The sequence below is a fragment of the Coregonus lavaretus genome (genome assembly GCF_964263955.1).
Source record: "Coregonus lavaretus genome assembly, chromosome: 8".
NCBI lineage: Eukaryota > Metazoa > Chordata > Actinopteri > Salmoniformes > Salmonidae > Coregonus > Coregonus lavaretus.
Genome location: NC_139995.1, coordinates 1,307,642 through 1,333,504, shown reverse-complemented (window position 1 = coordinate 1,333,504; position 25,863 = coordinate 1,307,642). Strand labels below are relative to the sequence as shown.

General features: G+C 43.1%; 1 protein-coding gene across 1 annotated transcript; it reads left to right on the top strand.

Moving 5' to 3' along the window:
* The first annotated feature begins 6,006 nt into the window (after window positions 1-6,006).
* Window positions 6,007-20,142, top strand: LOC311133919 (eukaryotic translation initiation factor 6-like). The gene is made up of 7 exons (XM_084167535.1): window positions 6,007-6,093; window positions 6,529-6,664; window positions 8,396-8,481; window positions 8,743-8,918; window positions 13,894-14,070; window positions 14,327-14,508; window positions 19,482-20,142. Exons 2-7 carry the CDS (start codon window positions 6,558-6,560, stop codon window positions 19,489-19,491), a joined length of 738 nt encoding a protein of 245 aa, XP_084023661.1. The 5' UTR covers window positions 6,007-6,093; window positions 6,529-6,557; the 3' UTR covers window positions 19,492-20,142.
* The last annotated feature ends 5,721 nt before the right edge of the window (window positions 20,143-25,863 follow it).

Sequence of the window (25,863 nt, the reverse complement as noted above, 5' to 3'; positions counted from 1 at the left end):
GGGATGTAGCTCAGTTGATAGAGCATGGTGTTTGCAACGCCAGGGTTGTGGGTTCGCTTCCCACGGGGGGCCAGTATAAAAAAATAATATGTATTCACTAACTGTAAGTCGCTCTGGATAAGAGCGTCTGCTAAATGACTAAAATGTAATGTAAATGTTACACCACTTGTAAAGCCAATTAATTTTCTGAATTTTAAGAAGTTATTTGGCCACTTTAGTTGTGATACAAACCTTATCAAAACATATAGGCCTATGGGCTAGGCTACATAAGGTGTGCAACTATGATTGCCTTCAATGATTGCCTTCAATGAACGCTTTCCATAAGCGTGAGGTGAACTGAGGACCACGGTCTGACACAATGTCCTTTTAGTTGCTCCACCCAACACAAGGTACGTCATGAAAAACGACTCGGACGAAGCTCAAAACAAACACGGATATACACTGCTCAAGAAAATAAAGGGAACACTTAAACAACACAATGTAACTCCAAGTCAATCACACTTCTGTGAAATCAAACTGTCCACTTAGGAAGCAACACTGATTGACAATACATTTCACATGCTGTTGTGCAAATGGAATAGACAACAGGTGGAAATTATAGGCAATTAGCAAGACACCCCCAATAAAGAAGTGGTTCTGCAGGTGGTGACCACAGACCACTTCTCAGTTCCTATGCTTCCTGGCTGATGTTTTGGTCACTTTTGAATGCTGGCGGTGCTTTCACTCTAGTGGTAGCATGAGATGGAGTCTACAACCCACACAAGTGGCTCAGGTAGTGCAGCTCATCCAGGATGGCACATCAATGCGAGCTGTGGCAAGAAGATGTGCTGTGTCTGTTAGAGTAGTGTCCAGAGCATGGAGGCGCTACCAGGAGACAGGCCAGTACATCAGGAGACGTGGAGGAGGCCGTAGGAGGGCAACAACCCAGCAGCAGGACCGCTACCTCCGCCTTTGTGCAAGGAGGAGCAGGGGGAGCACTGCCAGAGCCCTGCAAAATGACCTCCAGCAGGCCACAAATGTGCATGTGTCTGCTCAAACGGTCAGAAACAGACTCCATGAGGGTGGTATGAGGGCCCGACGTCCACAGGTGGGGGTTGTGCTTACAGCCCAACACCGTGCAGGACGTTTGGCATTTGCCAGAGAACACCAAGATTGGCAAATTCGTCACTGGCGCCCTGTGCTCTTCACAGATGAAAGCAGGTTCACACTGAGCACATGTGACAGACGTGACAGAGTCTGGAGACGCCGTGGAGAACGTTCTGCTGCCTGCAACATCCTCCAGCATGACCGGTTTGGCGGTGGGTCAGTCATGGTGTGGGTTGGCATTTCTTTGGGGGGCCGCACAGCCCTCCATGTGCTCGCTGGAGGTAGCCTGACTGCCATTAGGTACCGAGATGAGATCCTCAGACCCCTTGTGAGACCATATGCTGGTGCGGTTGGCCCTGGGTTCCTCCTAATGCAAGACAATGCTAGACCTCATGTGGCTGGAGTGTGTCAGCAGTTCCTGCAAGAGGAAGGCGTTGATGCTATGGACTGGCCCGCCCGTTCCCCAGACCTGAATCCAATTGAGCACATCTGGGACATCATGTCTCGCTCCATCCACCAACGCCACGTTGCACCACAGACTGTCCAGGAGTTGGCGGATGCTTTAGTCCAGGTCTGGGAGGAGATCTCTCAGGAGACCATCCGCCACTTCATCAGGAGCATGCCCAGGCGTTGTACGGAGGTCATACAGGCACGTGGAGGCCACACACACTACTGAGCCTAATTTTGACTTGTTTTAACGACATTACATCAAAGTTGGATCAGCCTGTAGTGTGGTTTTCCACTTTAATTTTGAGGATGACTCCATATCCAGACCTCCATGGGTTGATAAATTTGATTTCCATTGATAATTTTTGTGTGATTTTGTTGTCAGCACATTCAACTATATAAAGAAAAAAGTATTTAATAAGATTATTTCATTCATTCAGATCTAGGATGTGTTGTTTAAGTGTTCCCATTATTTTTTTGAGCAGTGTATATAACTAAGGGATGTAACTTGCAGGTGCCTTGGTGGAAGAGTGGGGTAACATCTCACAGCAAGAACTGGCAAATCTGGTGCTGTCCATGAGGAGGAGATGCACTGCAGTACTTAATGCAGCTGGTGGCCACACCAGATACTGACTCTGTTACTTTTGATTTTGACCCCCCCTTTGTTCAGGGAAACATTATTCAGTTTCTCTTAGTCACATGTCTGTGGAACTTGTTCAGTTTACGTCTCAGTTGTTGAATCTTGTTATGTTTATACAAATATTTACACATGTTAAGTTTGCTGAAAATAAACACAGTTGACAGTGAGAGAACGTTTCTTTTTTTGCTGAGTTTATATACAGTCGTGGTCAAAAGTTTTGAGAATGACACAAGTATTGGTCTTCACAAAGTTCACTGTTTCAGTGTTATGAGATATTTTTGTCAGATGTTACTATGGTATACTGAAGTATAATTACAAGTATTCCATAAGTGTCAAAGGCTTTTATTGACAATTACATTAAGTTTATGCAAAGAGTCAACATTTGCAGTGTTGACCCTTCTTTTTCAAGACCTCTGCAATCCGCCCTGGCACGCTGTAAATTAACTTCTGGGCCACATCCTGACTGATGACAGCCCATTCTTGCATAATCAATGCTTGGAGTTTGTCAGAATTTGTGGGTTTTTGTTTGTCCACCTGCCTCTTGAGGATCGACCACACGTTCTCAATGGGATTAAGGTCTGGGGAGTTTCCTGGCCATGGACCCAAAATGTTGATATTTTGTTCCCAGAGCCACTTAGTTATCACTTTTGCCTTATGGCAAGGTTCTCCATCACGCTGGAAAAGGCATTGGTCGTCACCAAACTGTTCTTGGATGGTTGGGAGAAGTTGCTCTCGGAGGATGTGTTGGTACCATTCTTTATTCATGGCTGTGTTCTTAGGCAAAAATTGTGAGTAAACCCACTCCCTTGGCTGAGAAGCAACCCCACAATGAATGGTCTCAGGATGCTTTACTGTTGGCATGACACAGGACTGATGGTAGCGCTCACCTTGTCTTCTCCGGATGTAACAGTGTTGCTTCCGTCCCTCTCCTCGCCTACCTGGGCTTGAACCAGGGACCCTCTGCACACATCAACAACAGTCACCCTCGAAGCACCGTTACCCGTCGCTCCACAAAAGCCACGGCCCTTGCAGAGCAAGGGAAACAACTACTTCAAGGTCTCAGAGCGAGTGACGTCACCGATTGAAACGCTACTAGTGTGCACCGCTAACTTGCTAGCCATTTCACACCAGTTACACGGACAAGGTGTTTTCCGGATGCCCCAAACAACCGGAAAGGGGATTTATCAGAGAAAATGACTTTACCCCAGTCCTCAGCAGTCCAATCCCTGTACCTTTTGCTGAATATCAGTCTATCCCTGATGTTTTTCCTGGAGAGAAGTGGCTTCCTCGCTGCCCTTCTTGACCAGGCCATCCTCCAAAAGTATTCGCCTCACTGTGCATGCAGATGCACTCACACCTGCCTGCTGCCATTCCTGAGCAAGCTCTGCACTGGTGGTGCCCCGATCCCGCAGCTGAATCAACTTTAGGAGACGGTCCTGGCGCTTGCTGGACTTTCTTGGGCGCCCTGACGCCTTTTTCACAACAATTGAACCTCTCTCCTTTAAGTTCTTGATGATCCGATAAATGGATGATTTAGGTAGAATCTTACTAGCAGCAATATCCTTGCCTGTGAAACCCTTTTTGTGCAAAGCAATGATGATGGCACGTGTTTCCTTGCAGGTAACCATGGTTAACAGAGGAAGAACAATGATTTCAAGCACCACACTCCTTTTAAAGCTTCCAGTCTGTTATTCTAACTCAATCAGCACGACAGAGTGATCTCCAGCCTTGTCCTCGTCAACACTCTCACCTGTGTTAACGAGAGAATCACTGACATGATGGCAGCTGGTCCTTTTGTGGCAGGGCTGAAATGCAGTGGAAATGTTTTTTGGGATTACGTTCATTTTCATGGCAAAGAGGGACTTTGCAATGAATTGCAATTCATCTGATCACTCTTCATGACATTCTGGAGTATATGCAAATTGCCATCATCAAAACTGAGGCAGCAGACTGTGAAAATTAGTATTTGTGTCATTCTCAAAACTTTTGACCATGACTGTACACATGCTGATCAGGGGGAATGGGATCCAGGTGTGCGTAATGAGACAAGACATTCCGGGGTTGGTGGTAATGAACCAGGTCAGTGACGCCTAGAAGGCTGGTGACATAGACCTCCAGAGCTGGTAAACGGAATGAGCAGCAGTACCGGGGGGATCCGTGACAGCAGTTAGCAAGTTTGGTAGGCTTCTAATGACCATCAGCAGCATCAGAGCTTGGAGAAGCCTAATTACCATGACTAAACGGTCACGTGGAATTTGACGGCCTTCATGAGTAAGAGTGCTCCCTCTGCTGTCTCCGGAAGTCCACGATCAGCTCCTTCGTTTTTTTTACGTTGAGTGAGAGGTTATTTTCCTGGCACAACTCCGCCAGGGCCCTCACCTCCTCCCTGTAGGCTGTCTCGTCATTGTTGGTAATCAGGCCCACTACTGTTGTGTCGTCTGCAAACTTGATGATTGAGTTGGAGGTGTGCATGGCCACGCAGTCATGGGTGAACAGGGAGTACAGGAGGGGGCTGAGCACGCACCCTTGTGGGGCCCCTGTGTTGAGGATCAGCGTAGTAGAGGTGTTGTTTCCTACCTTCACCACCTGGTGGCAGCCCGTCAGGAAGTCCAGGACCCAGTTGCACAGGGCGGGGTTCAGACACAGGGCCCTGAGCTTAATGATGAGCTTGAGGTTACTATGGTGTTGAAGGCTGAGCTATAGTCAATGAACAGCATTCTTACATAGGTATTCCTCTTGTCCAGATGGGGTAGGGCAGTGTGCAGTGCGATTGCAACGTCTGTGGTCTATTGGGGCGGTATGCAAATTAGAGTGGGTCTTAGGTGTCAGGTAATGTGGAGATGAGATGATCCTTATCTAGCCTCTCAAAGTAGTTCATGATAACAGAAGTGAGTGCTACGGGGCAATAGTCATTTAGTTCAGTTACCTTTGCTTTCTTGGGTACAGGAACAATGGTGGACATCTTGAAGCAAGTGGGGACAGCAGACTGGGATAGGGAGAGATTGAATATGTCCGCAAACTCTCCAGCCAGCTGGTCTGTGCATGCTCTGAGGACGCGGCTAGGGATGCCGTCTGGGCCTGCAGCCTTGCGAGGGTTAACACGCTTAAATGTCTTACTCACGTCGGCCACGGAGAACGAAAGCCCATGGGCGGCGCACAATTGGCCCAGCGTCGTCCAGGGTAGGGGAGGGAATGGCCGGCAGGGATGTAGCTCAGTTGATAGAGCATGGCGTTTGCAACGCCAGGGTTGTGGGTTCGATTCCCACGGGGGGCCAGTATAAAAAAAATATGTATTCACTAACTGTAAGTCACTCTGGATAAGAGCGTCTGCTAAATGACTAAAATGTAAAATGTAAATGTCTTTGGGAGCGGGCCACGTCAGTGGTACTGTGTTATACTCGAAGCGGGCGAAGAAGGTGTTTAGCTTGTCCGGGAGCAAGACGTCAGTAATCTATTTTATTCCTTTCACGGTTTCCTCCCTATTGATGAGATTAATTTTGTTCTCATGTTATAATATTGTGTCACAATGGATCACAATGGAAATGTTTTTAAAAACTTTTTTGTGTCATCCACAATGATTTTAATGGCATTGTACTGTGTGGTTGTATTGTCTTTTAAAATGGTCAAATAAATCGAATCATACTTCAGGTCAGAAAGCCAGAGCTCTAGGAAGAACCCCCGTTTCCGACTTGGAATTCCGAAATGGATAATAGTTCAAAACGATTTTTCCCAGTTGTCCTGAACTTACTGAAGTCGGGAGAGTTCCGAGTTCCCAGTAGTTTGAACGCGGCATTGAAAGTGCCAAACACAAGGCATGCGTTGGGTGTCGGGGTCTACGCCATGACGTTGACGAGGAAGTGAACACGTGTGGGGGAAAATAAGGTATCCACGCTTGCTGTGAGGCCACAAACCGTGAGAAGGTAAAGTTATTGTTATAGCTAATCCGATTTGTCAAACAGATCTGGTAAACATTAAAATGTAGCTCTATAACTGTAGTATGTATGGGAACCAGCCCGTGGTCTTGGAAAATGTGTTCAGTTAACGTTACTCAACTTGTAAATTTGAGGCAACTTCCACTCCACTAGCTAGATTGCTAACGTTAGCCAAATGCATTGCGTCGTAATTTATTGCAATTAATGTGGTGGTAGTTGTCATATTTGTAGCTATGTGCCATTGTAGTTGTATAATCATCGTTGGATACTCTACATCTTATAATAAGCTAAATTGCCAAATTGGGCTAACTGAGATTAGAGCTATTTAATGAGTAGATTGGCTTGGCTAGTAGTAACTCATTGATAGTTAGCTAACAGTAGCAAGTGTGTAATCATCTTGACGGGTATTTTATTTTGTTTCAGAAAAGTTCTGTCAACTGTAAAACTTCAACATGGCTGTCAGGGCATCTTTCGAGAAGAACAACGAAATAGGCTGCTTCGCCAAATTAACAAACACATATTGTCTAGTTGCAATTGGCGGGTCAGAGAACTTCTACAGGTAAGAGATGTGGCTTCTCTTCCAGACGTAGTTAGCTAGCTGATCAGATCGAACCTCCAGCGGCATAGCTACGCTAACTAGCTTGTGCTTGAGGTTGATCCGATAGCCCATTTAAAACCTTGATTTGGTGATACTTCCCTAATTTTCGCCTTGGAAGACACCGGTGACTTCTAAACTCCCATTGCTAGTTGTATGTGGAACGTAGGAATTTAGGAAATGCTCCATTAAATGAAATTAATTTTACGCCATGAAGTAATCACAATTTATACGCCACCATATTTTCCATTTCCGATCTTCTCTCATTGATAAAGACAGGTGATTGTCATTCAAAGCACACTTTTTTTTTCCTGAGTCACGCTCATGAAACAGCACTTTGGGTTGGACACTCACATTTACGTCACATTTACGTCACCTGGCTTGATCAAGAGAACAGAGCATAAGAGTAAATTCCATAACAAATGGACAAGTACATTTGTATTGTATTGAAAGCTTACAGAGAGTATTGTCAGCTTTCTCCAGGGAATGTTGTTATAAATGAGCATAGAGTACCATAGTATAAGTCATAATACCCTAGCGGTCAAACAGGGAAATGGTTCCAATTGTTTTTCCACCATTCATTTTTCCCATAGGGGATTTTACTCTTAAAATAAGGGCTGTGTTTTGTGTAGGCTTACCCTGTCATGACGTTTTGATAACAGTAGAAATCTCTCTAGGACAAGGTGACTTATCAATATATTCACCTGAATTTACCTCCCAAAAATGAAATGCTTATTAGATGCTAATGTGGCTATCATAAAGAACTACAAATGCCATGATTATCTGGACGAGGCTGCCGAATCGAGGCAAAGGTAGGAATTTCTGGATTAACTATCTAATGTTAGCTAAATGTAGTAAAGAATAAATTGGCTACATTTCTTTAAATTGACAATTCTGTGAATTGTCTACTGCAAGTTTTAAATTGACACAATACCTGTTAGCAAAGGTATCGGCTCACAGGAGGTTGGTGGCACCTTAATTGGGGAGGATGGGCTCGTGGTAATGGCTGGAGTGGAATGAGTGGAATGGTATCAAATCAAATCAAATCAAATTTTATTGGTCACATGCGCCGAATACAACAGGTGCAGACATTACAGTGAAATGCTTACTTACAGCCCTTAACCAACAGTGCATTTATTTTAAGCAAAAAAGTAAGAATAAAACAACAACAAAAAAAGTGTTGAGAAAAAAAGAGCAGAAGTAAAATAAAGTGACAGTAGGGAGGCTATATATACAGGGGGGTACCGTTGCAGAGTCAATGTGCGGGGTATCAAACACATAGTTTCCATGTGTTTGATGCCATTCCATTTGCTCTGTTCCGGCTATTATTATGAGCCGTCCTCCACTCAGAAGCCTCCACTCTATCAGTAGAGATGGCGTGCAGGAGCTTGCAGGGATTTGTAGTTTTGCATGATGTCTACTTTGATGCTAATTAGGATTTTAGAATCTGAGAGTAAATAGAGCCGAATATGTTGATAAATGTCACCTTGTCCGAGAGAGATTAACATGGTTATCAAAACGTCACGCCAGGGTAAGCCCTTATTTTACGTTTCTAAAATCCCCTATGGGGAAAACGAATGGTGTAAAAACGATTGGAACCATTTCCCTGTTTGACCGCCAGGTTTTATGAGTATTATGACACCTTCGCTGTGGGGCTCTATTTCTGTCATGGTAACATGTAATTTATGATTACAGTGTCTTTGAAGGCGAGTTGTCAGAAACCATCCCAGTTGTACATGCCTCAATAGCAGGATGTCGGATAATTGGAAGAATGTGTGTGGGTGAGTATAACAGATTAACGTTGAAGGTCAAACAGCTAGGCTTTGTGCAAGTGCACAAAGAAACACAAAGCAATGTCATCAGTTCAACAGGAGAGTGGAATAATCAATTACGCTTTATGTAAGACCAATTATGTTCTTTATATTTTCTGAAAATAATTTAGGTAATTGACTGTCATGATGAATGTGCTAAATTTAAAACAATTTTTGCACTTAGCCCAGCGAACCCTGCTCAACTACTTACACACTATGTTTGCTCTTCAGGGAATCGTCATGGACTCCTGGTGCCCAACAACACCACGGACCAGGAGCTGCAGCACATTAGGAATTGTCTTCCAGACACGGTGAAGATCCAGAGGGTAGAGGAGAGGCTCTCAGCACTGGGGAATGTCGTAGCCTGTAATGACTATGTGGCGCTGGTGCATCCTGATCTGGACAGGGTGAGAAAAAAACAACTGTCACTTGCCTCATACCGCTTACGTTTGTCATGCATGATTGCAGTGCTGCCAACTCTCACGCATTGGGCGTGAGACACGCATTTGACCCTCTTCACACGCCACACTTATTTCTCACACATTGAAGAAAGTACTGCTTTTATTTTCGAATTCAGTGCGTTAACTTTCAACTGTGCCTCCAAATTGCTTTGAAATGGGAGCATATGCGCCTGCAATTCTACATCATAAGCATTGTAACCTCGGCAGCTTCACCTGGGAGATCCACCATTTTCTGCCACCACACTGTGAACCGTGGCAGATTGAAACTTGTGATTCGTTTAGTAAAGGGCCTGGGACCAAGGCGATTGGATGCGCGTTTGTAAAGAAATTGCCCTCACGATTTGAGTGGCGCATACTGGACAGGCATGTTGGTTCTCCGCTGAACAAAGTTAATGAACTCAATTGTCAAAAGAGCAGCACGGCAACTTGTAGCACTGTTTTGTACACATAATTGTCAACAAATGAATTTGCTGTCACTCCTGTCGCAGAGTGCTTCCTTCTGACAGCATGTGATTAATATAGCCTGCTACTAGTTATTCAATCCCCCATTTGCATGAGCCTAGATCCATAGGCTACATTATTCACCTCAGTTGGTCATTGGCAATTTAGCACTAGGTTCATTAGGCTGTTACATTGAAAAAGGCAGCGTTCAGCAGGGCATTTGGTAGTGTGACCTGATTGGTCTGACTGTATTAGGAACATTATTTTGCCCAATCACATTGTGAACCCAAATGTCTAACGGATTCTAGTGGGTCTGGGGGGACAATACATTGAAAGTTAATTTGGGTTGGGTGTTAGGGGCAGATTTAGCGTATGTCATCTTGTCTTAAGGAGATTTATCTGTTCCATTTTTTTTTGTCTTTCACAATAGCTGATGTAAGTCATTAGAACATTTTACATTTACATTTTAGTCATTTAGCAGACGCTCTTATCCAGAGCGACTTACAGTTAGCGAATAGATCTTTTTTTTTTTTTTTTTTTTTTATACTGGCCCCCCGTGGGAATCAAACCCACAACCCTGGCGTTGCAAACGCCATGCTCTATCAACTGAGCTACATCCCTGCCGGCCATTCCCTCCCCTACCCTGGACGACGCTGGGCCAATTGTGCGCCGCCCCATGGGTCTCCCGGTCGCGGCCGGCTGCGACAGAGCCTGGATTCGAACCAGGATCTCTGGTGGCACAGTTAACACTGCGATGCAGTGCCTTAGACCACTGCGCCACTCGGAACAATTCCCATCCCCTACAAGGGGCTAAAATATAGACTAATTAGTGTTCTAATCTCTGTTATTTCTCATATTATTTAACTTCTTACCAATTTTGCTGGTGTAATTAGGCTATTTGAAATCTGATATGCCAACTCGTGTCTTTTGATTTTAAATGTTTTTCAATGGGGGTATTTTTGTAAGCATTTAAGTCAGTGGTTCCCAAACTGTGGGGCGCGCTAGTAATAATTACCGTATAAATTGCGTTTAAAAAGGAAACTCAGATACGTTTTAAACTTTGTTTGACAAGTGGCTCTGTAAGGTCATGAAATTACCTTTTAAATTATATACAGTGGGGAGAACAAGTATTTGATACACTGCCGATTTTGCAGGTTTTCCTACTTACAAAGCATGTACAGGTCTGTACTTTTTATCATAGGTACACTTCAACTGTGAGAGACGGAATCTAAAACAAAAATCCAGAAAATCACATTGTATGATTTTTAAGTAATTCATTTGCATTTTATTGCATGACATAAGTATTTGATACATCACAAAAGCAGAACTTTAATATTTGGTACAGAAACCTTTGTTTGCAATTACAGAGATCATACGTTTCCTGTAGGTCTTGACCAGGTTTGCACACACCGCAGCAGGGATTTTGGCCCACTCCTCCATACAGACCTTCTCCAGATCCTTCAGGTTTCGGGGCTGTCGCTGGGCAATACAGACTTTCAGCTCCCTCCAAAGATTTTCTATTGGGTTCAGGTCTGGAGACTGGCTAGGCCACTCCAGGACCTTGAGATGCTTCTTACGGAGCCACTCCTTAGTTGCCCTGGCTGTGTGTTTCGGGTCGTTGTCATGCTGGAAGACCCAGCCACGACCCATCTTCAATGCTCTTACTGAGGGAAGGAGGTTGTTGGCCAAGATCTCGCGATACATGGCCCCATCCATCCTCCCCTCAATACGGTGCAGTCGTCCTGTCCCCTTTGCAGAAAAGCATCCCCAAAGAATGATGTTTCCACCTCCATGCTGCACGGTTGGAATGGTGTTCTTGGGGTTGTACTCATCCTTCTTCTTCCTCCAAACACGGCGATTGGAGTTTAGACCAAAAAGCTCTATTTTTTGTCTCATCAGACCACATGACCTTCTCCCATTCCTCCTCTGGATCATCCAGATGGTCATTGGCAAACTTCAGACGGGCCTGGACATGCGCTGGCTTGAGCAGGGGGACCTTGCGTGTGCTGCAGGATTTTAATCCATGACGGCGTAGTGTGTTACTAATGGTTTTCTTTGAGACTGTGGTCCCAGCTCTCTTCAGGTCGTTGACCAGGTCCTGCCGTGTAGTTCTGGGCTGATCCCTCACCTTCCTCATGATCATTGATGCCCCACGAGGTGAGATCTTGCATGGAGCCCCAGACCGAGGGTGATTGACCGTCATCTTGAACTTCTTCCATTTTCTAATAATTGCGCCAACAGTTGTTTCCTTTCTCATCAAGCTGCTTGCCTATTGTCCTGTAGCCCATCCCAGCCTCTCTGGTCTTGGCCATTGTGGAGAGGTTGGAGTCTGTTTGATTGAGTGTGTGGACAGGAGTCTTTTATACAGGTAACGAGTTCAAACAGGTGCAGTTAATACAGGTAATGAGTGGAGAACAGGAGGGCTTCTTAAAGAAAAACTAACAGGTCTGTGAGAGCTGGAATTCTTACTGGTTGGTAGGTGATCAAATACTTATGTCATGCAATAAAATGCAAATTAATTACTTAAAAATCATACAATGTGATTTTCTGGATTTTTGTTTTAGATTCCGTCTCTCACAGTTGAAGTGTACCTATGATAAAAATTACAGACCTCTACATGCTTTGTAAGTAGGAAAACCTGCAAAATCGGCAGTGTATCAAATACTTGTTCTCCCCACTGTATATAATATAACCAACTTTGAAAACACCAGCTAGCTATAACTGTGGTTTAAAAATCGCCTATATTTATGGTAAGAATTTGCCCAAAAAGCTGTCCGAATTGCTGTTTTCTGAAAATTCTAATGTCAATTGTACAATATGGGCGATTGGTTATATTATATACAATTTGAAAGGTAATTTCATGACCTTTCAGACCCATTTGTTCAACTAGTTTTAAAATGTACTACGGTTTCCTTTTTAAATAAGTGTATACAGGTAATTCTGATATGTATCCTGGAAGTCAAAGTCCTGTTGACCTGAACATTACGAAAATGTGTCTGATGGATAGCTGTGTATCAAAGCTTTCCAATGATATATGTTTAAAGGGTATAAGTGAGCAATAATTTGTTGTATATTGACATTGGGGAAAAAGGAATGGGATGGAGGGATGAAAGGAAGAGTGATAACAGAGAAAGCTGCACTGCTATCACACATTTTCCAACTCTAGGGACATAGACCTTAAAAAAATTAAAAGACACCACCAGGCAAATGCTCACCTTCGATGGTCACTGGCACGCTGGAGAAGTGTGCACTTCATGGATGAATCCCGGTTTCAACTGTGCTGGGCAGATGGCATTTAAGTCAGTGGTTCCCAAACTGTGGTGTCGTGTGGACGAGCGGTTTGCTGACGTCAATGTTGTGAACAGTGCCCCCCCCCCCACCCACTTGGGAGGCCCCCCTAGTTTTTTTTTTTAAAGGTATGTGACCAACAGATGCATATCTGTATTCCCAGTCATGTGAAGTCCATAGATTAGGGGCGTAATGAATTTATTTCAATTGACTGATTTCCTTACATGAACTGTAACTCTTTGAAGTTGTTGCATGTTGCGATTTTATATTTTTGTTTTATATTAATAGCTAACAACATGGCTACACGGATTATCTTGTATTTTATAAATGTTTTGTTTTTGCACTCTCTTTGCACACTCATGGCCCTTCATTACGCAAGGCTTTGATCAACACTAGTGGCACCTGCTGGTCAAAGAAATTGAGAGCAGGCATATTATTATAGATGACGTCCCACACACCGTAGCGCGTGCGCAGGGTAGCCTTTTTCTCTTATAACAAACCAATCACGTGGTTGTTCAGCGAAACAAAGCCTCGGACGTCATTGATCACGTGATTCTGATAAAGTGATACAGGCATCGGCACACTGTTTAGCGATTTCGGCGCATGCCTCGGAGATCCGGTATCCAACGTAACATCATTACTATATACCTCATTCATACATCAAAAGTTTATTTTCAAATGCAACTATTTTAGCAGGTTACATTTATGTCACAATTTCAAACGCTAAGATGTTTGTGGAATATGTCAAGTGCCGTGCAAATATGTTACCCAAGGGGTGGCACACAATTGGCCCAGCGTCGTCCAGGGTAGGGGAGGGAATGGCCGGCAGGGATGGAGCTCAGTTGGTAGAGCATGGCGTTTGCAACGCCAGGGTTGTGGGTTCGATTCCCACGGGGGGCCAGTATGAAAAAAGAATGTATGCACTCACTAACTGTAAGTCGCTCTGGGTAAGAGCGTCTGCTAAATGACTAAAATGTAAATGTTACGTTTTTGAGGTGTATTGGAACAACCAGTCATTGGAACATACTGCAAACTTATTCCCTTCAGCCAGCCCCATTTCACATTTTAAAACACTAACATTGGAGTCCTCTGAATTATTTTAATGTGTACTTGAACACAATAGATTTTTATGGTCATCCCTAGTACATTGTCTGATGTAGGGGACGTTGACACACTTCCCATGTTTGTTTAGGAGACTGAGGAGATCCTGGCAGACAGTCTGAAGGTGGAGGTGTTCCGGCAGACAGTAGCAGAGCAAGTTCTAGTGGGGAGCTACTGTGCCTTCAGCAATCAGGGGGGACTGGTACACCCCAAGACATCCATAGAAGACCAGGATGAGCTCTCCTCCCTACTCCAAGTGCCTCTGGTGGTGAGTGATGCTGCTTATGCTCATTTGTACATCGTCCTTAGCCCCGACTGCAAGGCTCATGTAGATCTGAATCAATCTGATACATATAAGCAATGTGGTAATAGATCTACCTTGTCCTATGATAGGCTAAGTGGACATTTCTCCATATTGTTTTTGTTTTTTTATCTACTTAAGTGCCCAGGGGGGCACGTTGCATGAAGTTGGTGCTGAGTTCTTGAGTCGTTCCCAATTCTCCTCCTCTCTGGCCCCTCCACAGGCTGGAACAGTGAACCGTGGTAGCGAGGTCATCGCCGCAGGGATGGTGGTAAACGACTGGTGTGCCTTCACTGGGCTGGACACCACCAGCACAGAGCTGTCTGTCATCGAGAGTGTGTTCAGACTGAGCGAGGCTCAGCCCAGCGCCATCGCTACCACAATGAGAGACTCTCTAATTGACAGGTGAGTGATCATTTCTGACACCATGAGAAACTCACAAGTTTTAGGCATCGTCATTCAGAGGTTGCTTCATTTCCCTTTTCCACTAAAAAAAATCTGTATGAAAGGAAAGGTAGGGTTAAGATTGAGCCCAAGAAACAGGCATAGCCACTCCATCCGTTTGTAATGCATAGTCGTCTTATGTCACAGCGCGTGGCTTTTAGTTGTTGAAGCGGCATTTGGCCCGTGGGCTGTATGTTTGAGGCCCCTGCTTTCATCCGTTTAGAGATCCTACTTTTTTCACCATCCGACTTTCATAAAATCATGAGCGATTTGCTCACGTTCAACACTTGACTCAGTCTATGTTCTGAGTAGGCTATTAAAGTTGCCATACAGCCTCCTTTTCACCTCTTATCATGTGATTTACCTGACAATGAGGGTGCTCGAGTTGTTTGGCGAATGCAGCCGACTAGACGAAAGTCGATGAGTGAAGTCGGGGGAGGTGCATCTGCGACAGCTGAAAGTCGGCCACTGTTGTGCTTTTCAAATGGCAAGGCTCAGATCAACATGGCAGTGTCAAAGTAGTGCCATTGTTTAAGAGTTTTTGTGTAATTATATATAAAATATATATCTCTAACCTCCATACCACAGACTAACAAACTGAAATCATATGTGTGTATCCTACATTGTACAATGTATATATTCATTGTATACATTAATTGTGGCAAAGTCGGTTCCTGTTTCAGTCACATCTTTGGTCACGTTCGTGTGGGTCAAACAAAAACGCCCTAATGATTGGTTGACAATGGAGCCTCCCACAATGCAGGCGATGGCTGCACTTTGAAGTTTTTGAGGAGCTGCAGAAACTTGCAGTCAACTTCATGACCTTTGATCACATGAACATTTTCTGATATCAAAATGGGGTTGTGGGCCAAACATTTTTGGGAACCCCTGCCCTACAGGGGTGGTTGCGGCCGATGACGTAACAAATCACCTTTTGTAGGCTGTTGGTTTTTTTGAATGCGCAGATAAGTGTAAGAAAAACTATTTTGCTTTTTTACACTTAAAGAGGAACTGTCACCGTTTTAGCACCATTAAATCACATACAAATTGTTCATATACACTAGCCATACTCAACAGGCGGACCGCGGTCCGGATCGGGACCCAGAACGGGGTCAATGCCGTTGACTGTAATAGTACAATAAACAAGGTGCGATTTTGAAATTTGGTAGTGCGTGGGCAGTTTTCCTCTGTCATTCACTGACAGACCTTAGAGAGCTATCAGAAATGTCCAGTTGATCAACTACTACCAGGCGGTGTCAGAGGAAGGCCCTCAAAATTGTCAAAGACTCCAGCCACCCTAGTCATAGACTGTTCTCTCTGCTACCGCACGGCAAGCGGTACCGGAGTGCCAAGTCTAGGTCCAAAATACTTCTCAACAGCTTCTACCCCCAAGCCATAAGACTCCTGAACAGCTAATCATGGCTACCCGGACTATTTGCACTGCCCCCCCCACCCCATCCTTTTTACGCTGCTGCTACTCTGTTAATTATTTATGCATAGTCACTTTAACTCTACCCACATGTACATATTACTTCAACTAGCCGGTGCCCCCGCACATTGACTCTGCACCGGTACCCCCCTGTATATATAGCCTCCCTACTGTTATTTTATTTTACTTCTGCTCTTTTTTTTCTCAACACTTTTTTTGTTGTTTTATTTTAACTTTTTTTGTTAAAAATAAATGCACTGTTGGTTAAGGGCTGTAAGTAAGCATTTCACTGTAATGTCTGCACCTGTTGTATTCGGCGCATGTGACCAATAAAATTTGATTTGATACTAATCAATGTTAACTAGATAGCTGGTTAGCCTAACTTACCTATCTAAATCTTGTAGTTATCATAGCCAGATTACGTGTCCAGGGGCCTCGACCCCAAGTGAGCCCCCATTTTGAGTTTGTTGAGTCACTCGGGTATCATATGAACACACAAGACATGGCAAAATATGTAGAATCGCAGGAAATTAGCTTTAAAATGGCAAAATGTTCTCTCGCCAACAAGAGGGGTGAGGGTTGCGAGGTGGGGGTTTGTTACTACGCCGATAAATTACAATATCCATCCGGGAACTTTGCCACCTAGGAAAGTTGTGTGACCGGACCTTCTCAAATAGTAGTTGAGTATCCCTGATATACACCCTCGGGAAGAATGACACATTTTATGACCAGTAAGCACATAATGTGCTACTTTTCATGTTTACATAAATTCATAGAATGTTTGGAAATGATGTAGAGTCTGGAATTTGTGAAAATTCTACACTGAACAGAAATATAAACGCAACATGTAAAATGTTGGTCCCATCTTCCATGAGCTGAAATATAAGATCCCAGAAATGTTCCATATTGCACAAAAAGCTTATTTCTCTCAAATTTGTTTACATCCCTGTTAATGAGCATTTCTCATTTGCCAAGATAATCCATCCACCTGACAGGAATGGTATATCAAGAAGCTGATTAAACAGCATGATCATTACACAGGTGCACCTTGTGCTCGGGACAATAAAAGGCCACTCTAAAATGTGCAGTTTTGTCACGCAACACAATGCCACAGATGTCTCAAGTTTTGAGGGAGCGTGCAATTGGCATGCTGACTGCAGGAATGACCACCAGAGCTTTTGCCAGAGAAGTGAATGTTCATTTCTCTACCATAAGCCGCCTCCAACCTCGTTTTAGAGGCATAAGCTACGGACAATGAACACTATTGCATTTTATCTATGGCAATTTGTATGCACAAAGATACCGTGATGATCCTGAGGCCCATTGTCCTGCCATTCATCCGCCACCATCACCTCATGTTTCAGCATGATAATGCATGGCCCCATGTCGCAAGGATCTGTACACAATTCCTGGAAGCTGAAAACTGTCCCAGTTCTTCCATGGCCTGCATACTCACCAGACATGTCAACCATTGACCACGTTTGGGATGCTCTGGATCGACGTGTACGACACCGCGTTCCAGTTCCCGACAATATCCAGCAACTTCGCACAACCATTGAAGAGGAGTGGGAGAGCGTTCCACAAGCCACTATCAACAGCCTGATCAACTCTATGCGAAGGAGATGTCGCGCTGCATGAGACAAATGGTGGTCACACCAGATACTGACTGTGAAACGTGAATGTGGACCAATCCCTGACAACCCATACATCAAAACGTAGCTACGAAGCTTTACTTTGTAACCTGCTATGTTTTGTTTTATTTAGTGTCTCTGAAAACATCTGAATAATTTCAGTCAAAAGATGTCCGATGACCGTGAAACACCCTCAGGACTTTCCCATACCCTCCCATACTTCTTGGCAATACAGTGTCACATCCATCTTACTGAAAGGTTGAGGAATACCCATCGCAAAGAGCAAATATGAAGACCGCCGGTTTCACAAAAAGGGCTGTTCCACAGATTTTAATGTTCTTTGCGCAGCACTTGTTTAACATTTGGGCTCATATTGCATAAATATCATACCAGTATTGGGATTTTTAGAAATGGGAAACTGCCACTTAAAAAAAAAATCTTTATGTATATTGACAACCACATTGACATTTAGTGAAAACAGCGTTTTTTTTGGGGGGGGGGGGGGGGATTCCCGCATAGCTTCCCGCATAGCTTCCAGCATAGCTTCCATTGTTTATAATATGCCATGCCATTTAGCAGACGCTTTTATCCAAAGCGACTTACAGTCATGCATGCATACATTTTTTTTTTTTTGTGTATGGGTGGTCCCGGGGATCGAACCCACTACCTTGGCGTTACAAGCGCCGTGCTCTACCAGCTGAGCTACAGAGCTGTTTGTCGTGTCACCTAACACCCTACTGATATTAAATAAAACACCAGCTTGAATTTGTTTAATTTGAGGGACCTAAGAAAATGTTTTGAAGCTCATTTCCTGCAATTTTACGTAGTTTAACAAGACTCATGACATCTTTTGGGTAGACTAGTTAATGATGATAATAATGGATAAGGAAGTCTCGACCCGATTTCCCCAAATGTTATTCTGCTACCATATGTTTTATGATACTTTATATGAACCCTCAATATAATTATGCATATTCTCTTTTACAGAAAGTGATTTGATAGCGACAGTCACACATTGTATAAGATTACTTCCCAGTCCAATTTCTTTGGCTCCTTCTAGAGAAGGTCGTAGCTCAGCTTCTGAATGGCATGGAGACAAATCAAAGATATTTCCATGTGCATCAGTCGCGTCTTCCTCTGGCATTTTATCGCTTGTTTCTAGCATAAAGCATCACATATTTATGCTTTGTTTTAGATGGGTATAAACAATCAAACTGTAAAAAAACGAATGTTTGCCACTCAAATCAAGGAAGGTCCCACCCCACGAAACGTTGGCGCCCCCTAGGTTGGGAACTCCTGAGCTATAGTCTTAGTCACGTACTGCATAGCTAGACTGTTGAGATTCCCAATTACTGCTTTTTTTCGTCGGTTTTTGTCAAATATTGAGTGAGTGAAACTGAAACGGTGCATCGTCTGAATGGCTGGAGGCAGCAAAAAATGTACTAGCTGTGATGTACAACCTGATAGCAATATTTATTAGACTACCTAGCGATTTATTGGTGAATTTTATTAATCATGCATTGACTGCATCCGTATAATTCTGCCAACAATGCCTTGCTATACACATAATGGAATTATTTGTCAAATATAACCTATTTTTAAAACCTCAAGTTTGTTTTGAAGCATAAATGACAAATTTGATATTTTGGACAGATTATGACAGATATTATTATCGGTTTGTTTCATTTCTGCACAGTAGGTAAAAGTGTCAGTTACTCTTAAGTGTGTATACATTACTGTATTTATACTTGGGATATTGTTTTTCAATGGGAAGTTCTAAAATAACGTTAAGATGCTGATAGATACTTACTGGAATCTTTGACGTTATACTGCTACAGCACCATTTCTAATATGACATTATTTCTCTTTTCCAGCCTCACATAAGATGCCATTCCGCCTTGAATGAAAGGTTTAAGCCATCTCTGAAAAACAGGTGCAGAACACTTGCTGTCATCTGATATGGTTAACACGTTCCACGTTTTGCATTGGAGATTTATGGGATATCAATGCTAGACTTCATAATTCCTTAAAGACATGCTCCGGTACTTTGGCGACCTAAGAAATTATTTTTTAAACCTCCCGCTTTGGGCTGGATGTGTCAATGTGTAGTTTGTACATGCATAATATATGAGAAGAATTACTGTCTTACCTCAATTAGCCACGAAATCCCTAGTTTGAAAGCGACTGTTTTCTTGAAGGTGTGCTGCGCCATTTTCCTTACATTTACCCCCACCTGGGCCAGTACCCTAGCAATTCGAGTTCTAGCCAATGAGCATCAGCCCCTCTCATTTGAGTGACGGCAAGCAAGAGGCCTGCCCAGCGTTATCCAATGAGGTGGAAGGGCAGAAACAGCGAAGAGAGTGCAATGACGTGATATGTAACTTGTCATGGAAATACAGTGCAATCTAAAAGTATTCAGTATTTAACATTTTGTTACGTTACAGCCTGGATTAAGTTTTTTTTTTTTTCTCCATCATCAATCTATATCACATTTACGTAAGTATTAGGACCCTTTACTCAGTACTTTGTTGAGGCACCTTTGGCAGCGATTACAGCCTCGAGTCTTCTTGGGTATGACGCTACAAGCTTTGCACACCTGTATTTTGGAAGTTTCTCCCATTCTCCTCTGCAGATCCTCTCAAGCTCTGTCAGGTTGGATGGGGAGAGTTGCTACACAGCTATTTTCAGGTCTCTCCAGAGATGTTCAAGTCCAGGCTCTGGCTGGGCCACTCAAGGACATTGAGACTTTTCCTGAAGCCACTCCTGCATTGTCTTGGCTGTGTGCTTAGGGTCGTTGTCCTGTAGGAAGGTGATCCTTCGCCCCAGTCCGAGGTCCTGAGTGCTCTAGAGCAGGTTTTCATCAAGGATCTCTCTCTGTACTTTGCTCCGTTCATCTTTCCCTCGATCCTGACTAGTCTCCCAGACCCTGCCGCTGAAAAACATCCCCACAGCATGATGCTCCCACCATCATGCTTCACTGTTGGGATGGTGCCAGGTTTCCTCCAGACGTGACGCTTGGCATTCAGGCCAAAGAGTTCAATCTTGGTTTCATCAGACCAGAGAATCTTGTTTCTCATGGTCTGAGAGTCCTTAGGTGCCTTTTGGCAAACTCCAAGCGGGCTGTCATGTGCCTTTTACTGAGGAGTGGCTTCCGTCTGGCCACTCTACCATAAAGGCCTGGTTGGTGGAGTGCTGCAGAGATGGTTGTCCTTCTGGAAGTTTCTCCAATCTCCACAGAGGAACTCTGGAGCTCTGTCAGAGTGACCATTACCTCCCAAACCCGATTGCTCAGTATGGCGGGGCGGCCAGCTCTAGGAAGATTCTTGCAGGTTCCAAACTTCTTTCATTTAAGATTAATGGAGGCCACTATGTTCTTACGGACCTTCAATGCTGCAGACATTTTTTGGTACCCTTCTCCAGATCTGTCTCAACACAGTCCTGTCTCAGAGCTCTATGGACAATTCCTTCAACCTCATGGCTTGGTTTTTGCTCTGACATACACTGTCAACTGTGGGACCTTTATATAGACAGGTGTGTGCCTTTCCAAATCATGTTCACCACAGGTGGACTCCAATCAAGTTGTAGAAACATCTCAAGGATGATCAATGGAAACAGGATGCAACTGAGCTCAATTTCGAGTCTCATAGCAAAGGGTCTGAATACTTATGTAAATACGCTTTATATATATATATATATATATATATATAAAAAAATAATAAAAAAAATTCATCCATTTTAGAATAAGGCTGTAAAGTTAACAATGTCACAAAAGTCATGGTCTGAATGCACTGTATATCTGCACATATGTGACGTAGTATGCAATTTTCAGGGGCCACTTTTGGCAAGTAAGTGCTACTTTCATAACTACTGGCTAAAAAGTATACAAAAGTACCGGAGAATTTCTTTAACTTTGTACAATGACCATGTATGGTTTTTTAAATTTAAATGGTGATTTTTCTGTAAAACAGCATCATAAAATGTTAAATTTGAATGGCAGGTTTTAGTTCCTCGATTTTAACCATTTGAAGCTGGCGTTAAAAGATGGTTTCCATGCTGTGGGAAACTAGTAATGTTAATGTTCCATATGTGAAGTGGAAAATGTACATTAAGTCTGTCTGCCAATTACATTACAGTGGTTGAGATGTGGGGATAATCCCTGCTGATTTTTGCAATGTACAATAAACGGATTACCCAGTAAAACCATGTATTTGTGTCACAATCTGTTGCTAATCCTCAAATTAACTTTGATTTTCTTACCTTGAGTTTGAATGAGACCTTGCGGTTGTGGTCAAACTTTTGAGTGAAGAGACATTATTTTAGGGCTGGATTCAATCGGTAGCACTGAAGATCATCATGCTGGCATGATTTGAAATTTTAAAGGCAATGTTTCAAAAATTGCGGAGACCGCATTCACGGTAAACGCTGCGTATGTCAGCTCAATTGGAAGTTGCGCTGAATCAGTGATACAGTTTGATAAAGGTTGTTTTTTTTACTCTCCCCTGTCCACCTACAGTGGGGAAAAAAAGTATTTAGTCAGCCACCAATTGTGCAAGTTCTCCCACTTAAGATGAGAGAGGCCTGTAATTTTCATCATAGGTACACGTCAACTATGACAGACAAATTTGAGAGAAAAAAAATCCAGAAAATCACATTGTAGGATTTTTTATGAATTTATTTGCAAATTATGGTGGAAAATAAGTATTTGGTCACCAACAAACAAGCAAGATTTCTGGCTCTCACAGACCTGTAACTTCTTCTTTAAGAGGCTCCTCTGTCCTCCACTCGTTACCTGTATTAATGGCACCTGTTTGAACTTATCATTATAAAAGACACCTGTCCACAACCTCAGTCACACTCCAAACTCCACTATGGCCAAGACCAAAGAGCTGTCAAAGGACACCAGAAACAAAATTGTAGACCTGCACCAGGCTGGGAAGACTGAATCTGCAATAGGTAAGCAGCTTGGTTTGAAGAAATCAACTGTGGGAGCAATTATTAGGAAATGAAAGACATACAAGACCACTGATAATCTCCCTCGATCTGGGGCTCCACGCAAGATCTCACCCCGTGGGGTCAAAATGATCACAAGAACGGTGAGCAAAAATCCCAGGGACCTAGTGAATGACCTGCAGAGAGCTGGGACCAAAGTAACAAAGCCTACCATCAGTAACACACTACGCCGCCAGGGACTCAAATCCTGCAGTGCCAGACGTGTCCCCCTGCTTAAGACAGTACATGTCCAGGCCCGTCTGAAGTTTGCTAGAGTGCATTTGGATGATCCAGAAGAGGATTGGGAGAATGTCATATGGTCAGATGAAACCAAAATAGAACTTTTTGGTAAAAACTCAACTCGTCGTGTTTGGAGGACAAAGAATGCTGAGTTGCATCCAAAGAACACCATACCTACTGTGAAGCATGGGGGTGGAAACATCATGCTTTGGGGCTGTTTTTCTGCAAAGGGACCAGGACGACTGATCCGTGTAAAGGAAAGAATGAATGGGGCCATGTATCGTGAGATTTTGAGTGAAAACCTCCTTCCATCAGCAAGGGCATTGAAGATGAAACGTGGCTGGGTCTTTCAGCATGACAATGATCCCAAACACACTGCCCGGGCAACGAAGGAGTGGCTTCGTAAGAAGCATTTCAAGGTCCTGGAGTGGCCTAGCCAGTCTCCAGATCTCAACCCCATAGAAAATCTTTGGAGGGAGTTGAAAGTCTGTGTTGCCCAGCGACAGCCCCAAAACATCACTGTTCTAGAGGAGATCTGCATGGAGGAATGGGCCAAAATACCAGCAACAGTGTGTGAAAACCTTGTGAAGACCTGTCATTGCCAACAAAGGGTATATAACAAAGTCTTGAGAAACTTTTGTTATTGACCAAATACTTATTTTCCACCATAATTTGCAAATAAATTCATAAAAAATCCTACAATGTGATTTTCTGGATTTTTTTCCCCTCATTTTGTCTGTCATAGTTGATGTGTACCTATGATGAAAATTACAGGCCTCTCTCATCTTTTTAAGTGGGAGAACTTGCACAATTGGTGGCTGACTAAATACTTTTTTCCCCCACTGTAGGTTAGTATTGTGGAGTAATTACAATGATAATCCATTGTTAGTTTTCTCCTATCACAGCCATTAAGCTTTAATTGTTTTAAAATCATCATTTGCCTGAAACGTTATTATTGAAATGAAACTGTTCCACGAAAACACGCATATGAAAATCATAACTGGCACGCAGAACCGTATAAATCTTAGGATAAATTGTAAGCTTCCCCAAACTTGAAACTCACGCGCCGCCTATGAAGTCTTTTATAAAATAATTGCCTCCACCTTTCCATGTTCGGATTTTGCCTATAGGCTACTTTGAAGCAAGGTAAGACATCATAATATGAAATAAAACATTAAGGTTTCAAACAATTAAGTATGTTTTCAAAATGCATTCTGCCTCCAGCTCACATTGTAAAGTGGTGGGTGACGCGCTGATAGCCTGTTGCCTGCACTTGAATGGTGAATGGGATACCCACTTCAATTACCAGTTGAGAAATAAAAATAGCTATGTTTAATCTTGCACCAAAACAGTTTTTTAATATGTGATTGCATTTAGAATTGTTGAGCAATGAATGGGTGTATAAAAGCACGTTTTACTCCAGAAGCAACCAGGTGAGGAGCTGCATGAGAAATCCTGCTCAAAATAGCCTCTGTATGCTGTGCGCTGTGATAGTTTTGTTTGATAAATAAGATACATGATAAGGAAAATACAGGTCAATTTATTTCCAATAAATTATACAAATGAACCTATAGACCGATAACCATGACGGTCAAATGGATTTCTATTGACTGGTATTTCCATCAATGAATAAAAAGCATTAGTTTGCAATGGGATTTTATTTTTCTCCAGGTCATTCTGGTCGGCAACAGTTGTATTGTTAATCGGCTTTTCCATTTGTTGTTTTTTGGCCAAAAGCCGGCAATTGCCGGCTAACGGAAACCACGCAGCCCAAGCCCTCTACACAATTTGAAAACAGCTGGGTTATCCATATTTATGGTATCTGAAGTATTAGCACTGGACAAGCTTAGCACAGTGGGCTTCCCAATTGGGCTAACAGTAAAAGCTAACAGTGGATTTCAACTTTATGGTCACAAGATAAGGCTGGGAACATGGTTAGCTGTAGCAGTATGATGATAACGCTATGAAATAGTAGGAATGGGAAGAATTACCTGAGCACTATACAGTATATTATACACAGAGTGTAAAAACATTATAAACACCTTCCTAATATTGAGTTGCACCCACTTTTACTCCCAATACAGCTTAAATTGGCCGGGGCATGCACTCTACAAAAGTGTTCCATAGGTATAGCTAGCAGCCCATGTTGACTCCAATGCTTCCCACAGTTGTGTCAAGTTGGCTCGATGTCCTTTGGGTGGTGGACCATTCTTGATACACAGGGGAAACTGTTGAGTGTGAAAAACCCAGAAGCGTTACAGTTCTTGACACACAAACCGGTGCGTCTGGCACCTACTACCATACCCCGTTCAAAGGCACTTCAATCATTTGTCTTGCCCATTCACCCTCTGAATGGCACACATACACAATCCATGTCTCAATTGTCTCCAGGCTTAAAAATATATTGTTTTACCGGTCTCCTCCCCTTCATCTACACTGATTGAAGTGGATTTAACAAGTGACATCAATAAGGGATCATAGCTTTCACCTTTTCAGTCTGTCATGGAAAGAGCAGGTGTTCCTAATGTTTTGTGCACTCATTGTATGTACCTTGTTACCTATACATGTAGCACAATCCTTAACACCAAGCAATTAGCGAGTATACACATAATAATACATGGGATTTAAAGAGTCTTTCAAAAAACCTAAGGACACAAAGAGATGCACCAATATTGACATTTGGGACAAAATGCATTCTTGGCAATGATAGTGAATGTCCATATAGCATAACAAACAAAAAGTCTGATATCCATCGGAATTTACTTTCAACAAGCATAAACACACTGGCGCACCTCCAGTTTCAATTATTTTGACTGACTGCTCACCATACAATCCGCCCCTGGTTATGGTGCTGCTTTTATGCTAATTTCTACATCTGCCCAGATTATCAGTAATATGAAGGCTGGTATTGTTTGTCCCTAATTTGTACTGAACATTGACACCTGTTAACTACTACTAGAACCATTAATGTAATTTCCTAATTGCTTTATTAGCGAATGCTTAAAACTAATTTGAAGTGATGCTATA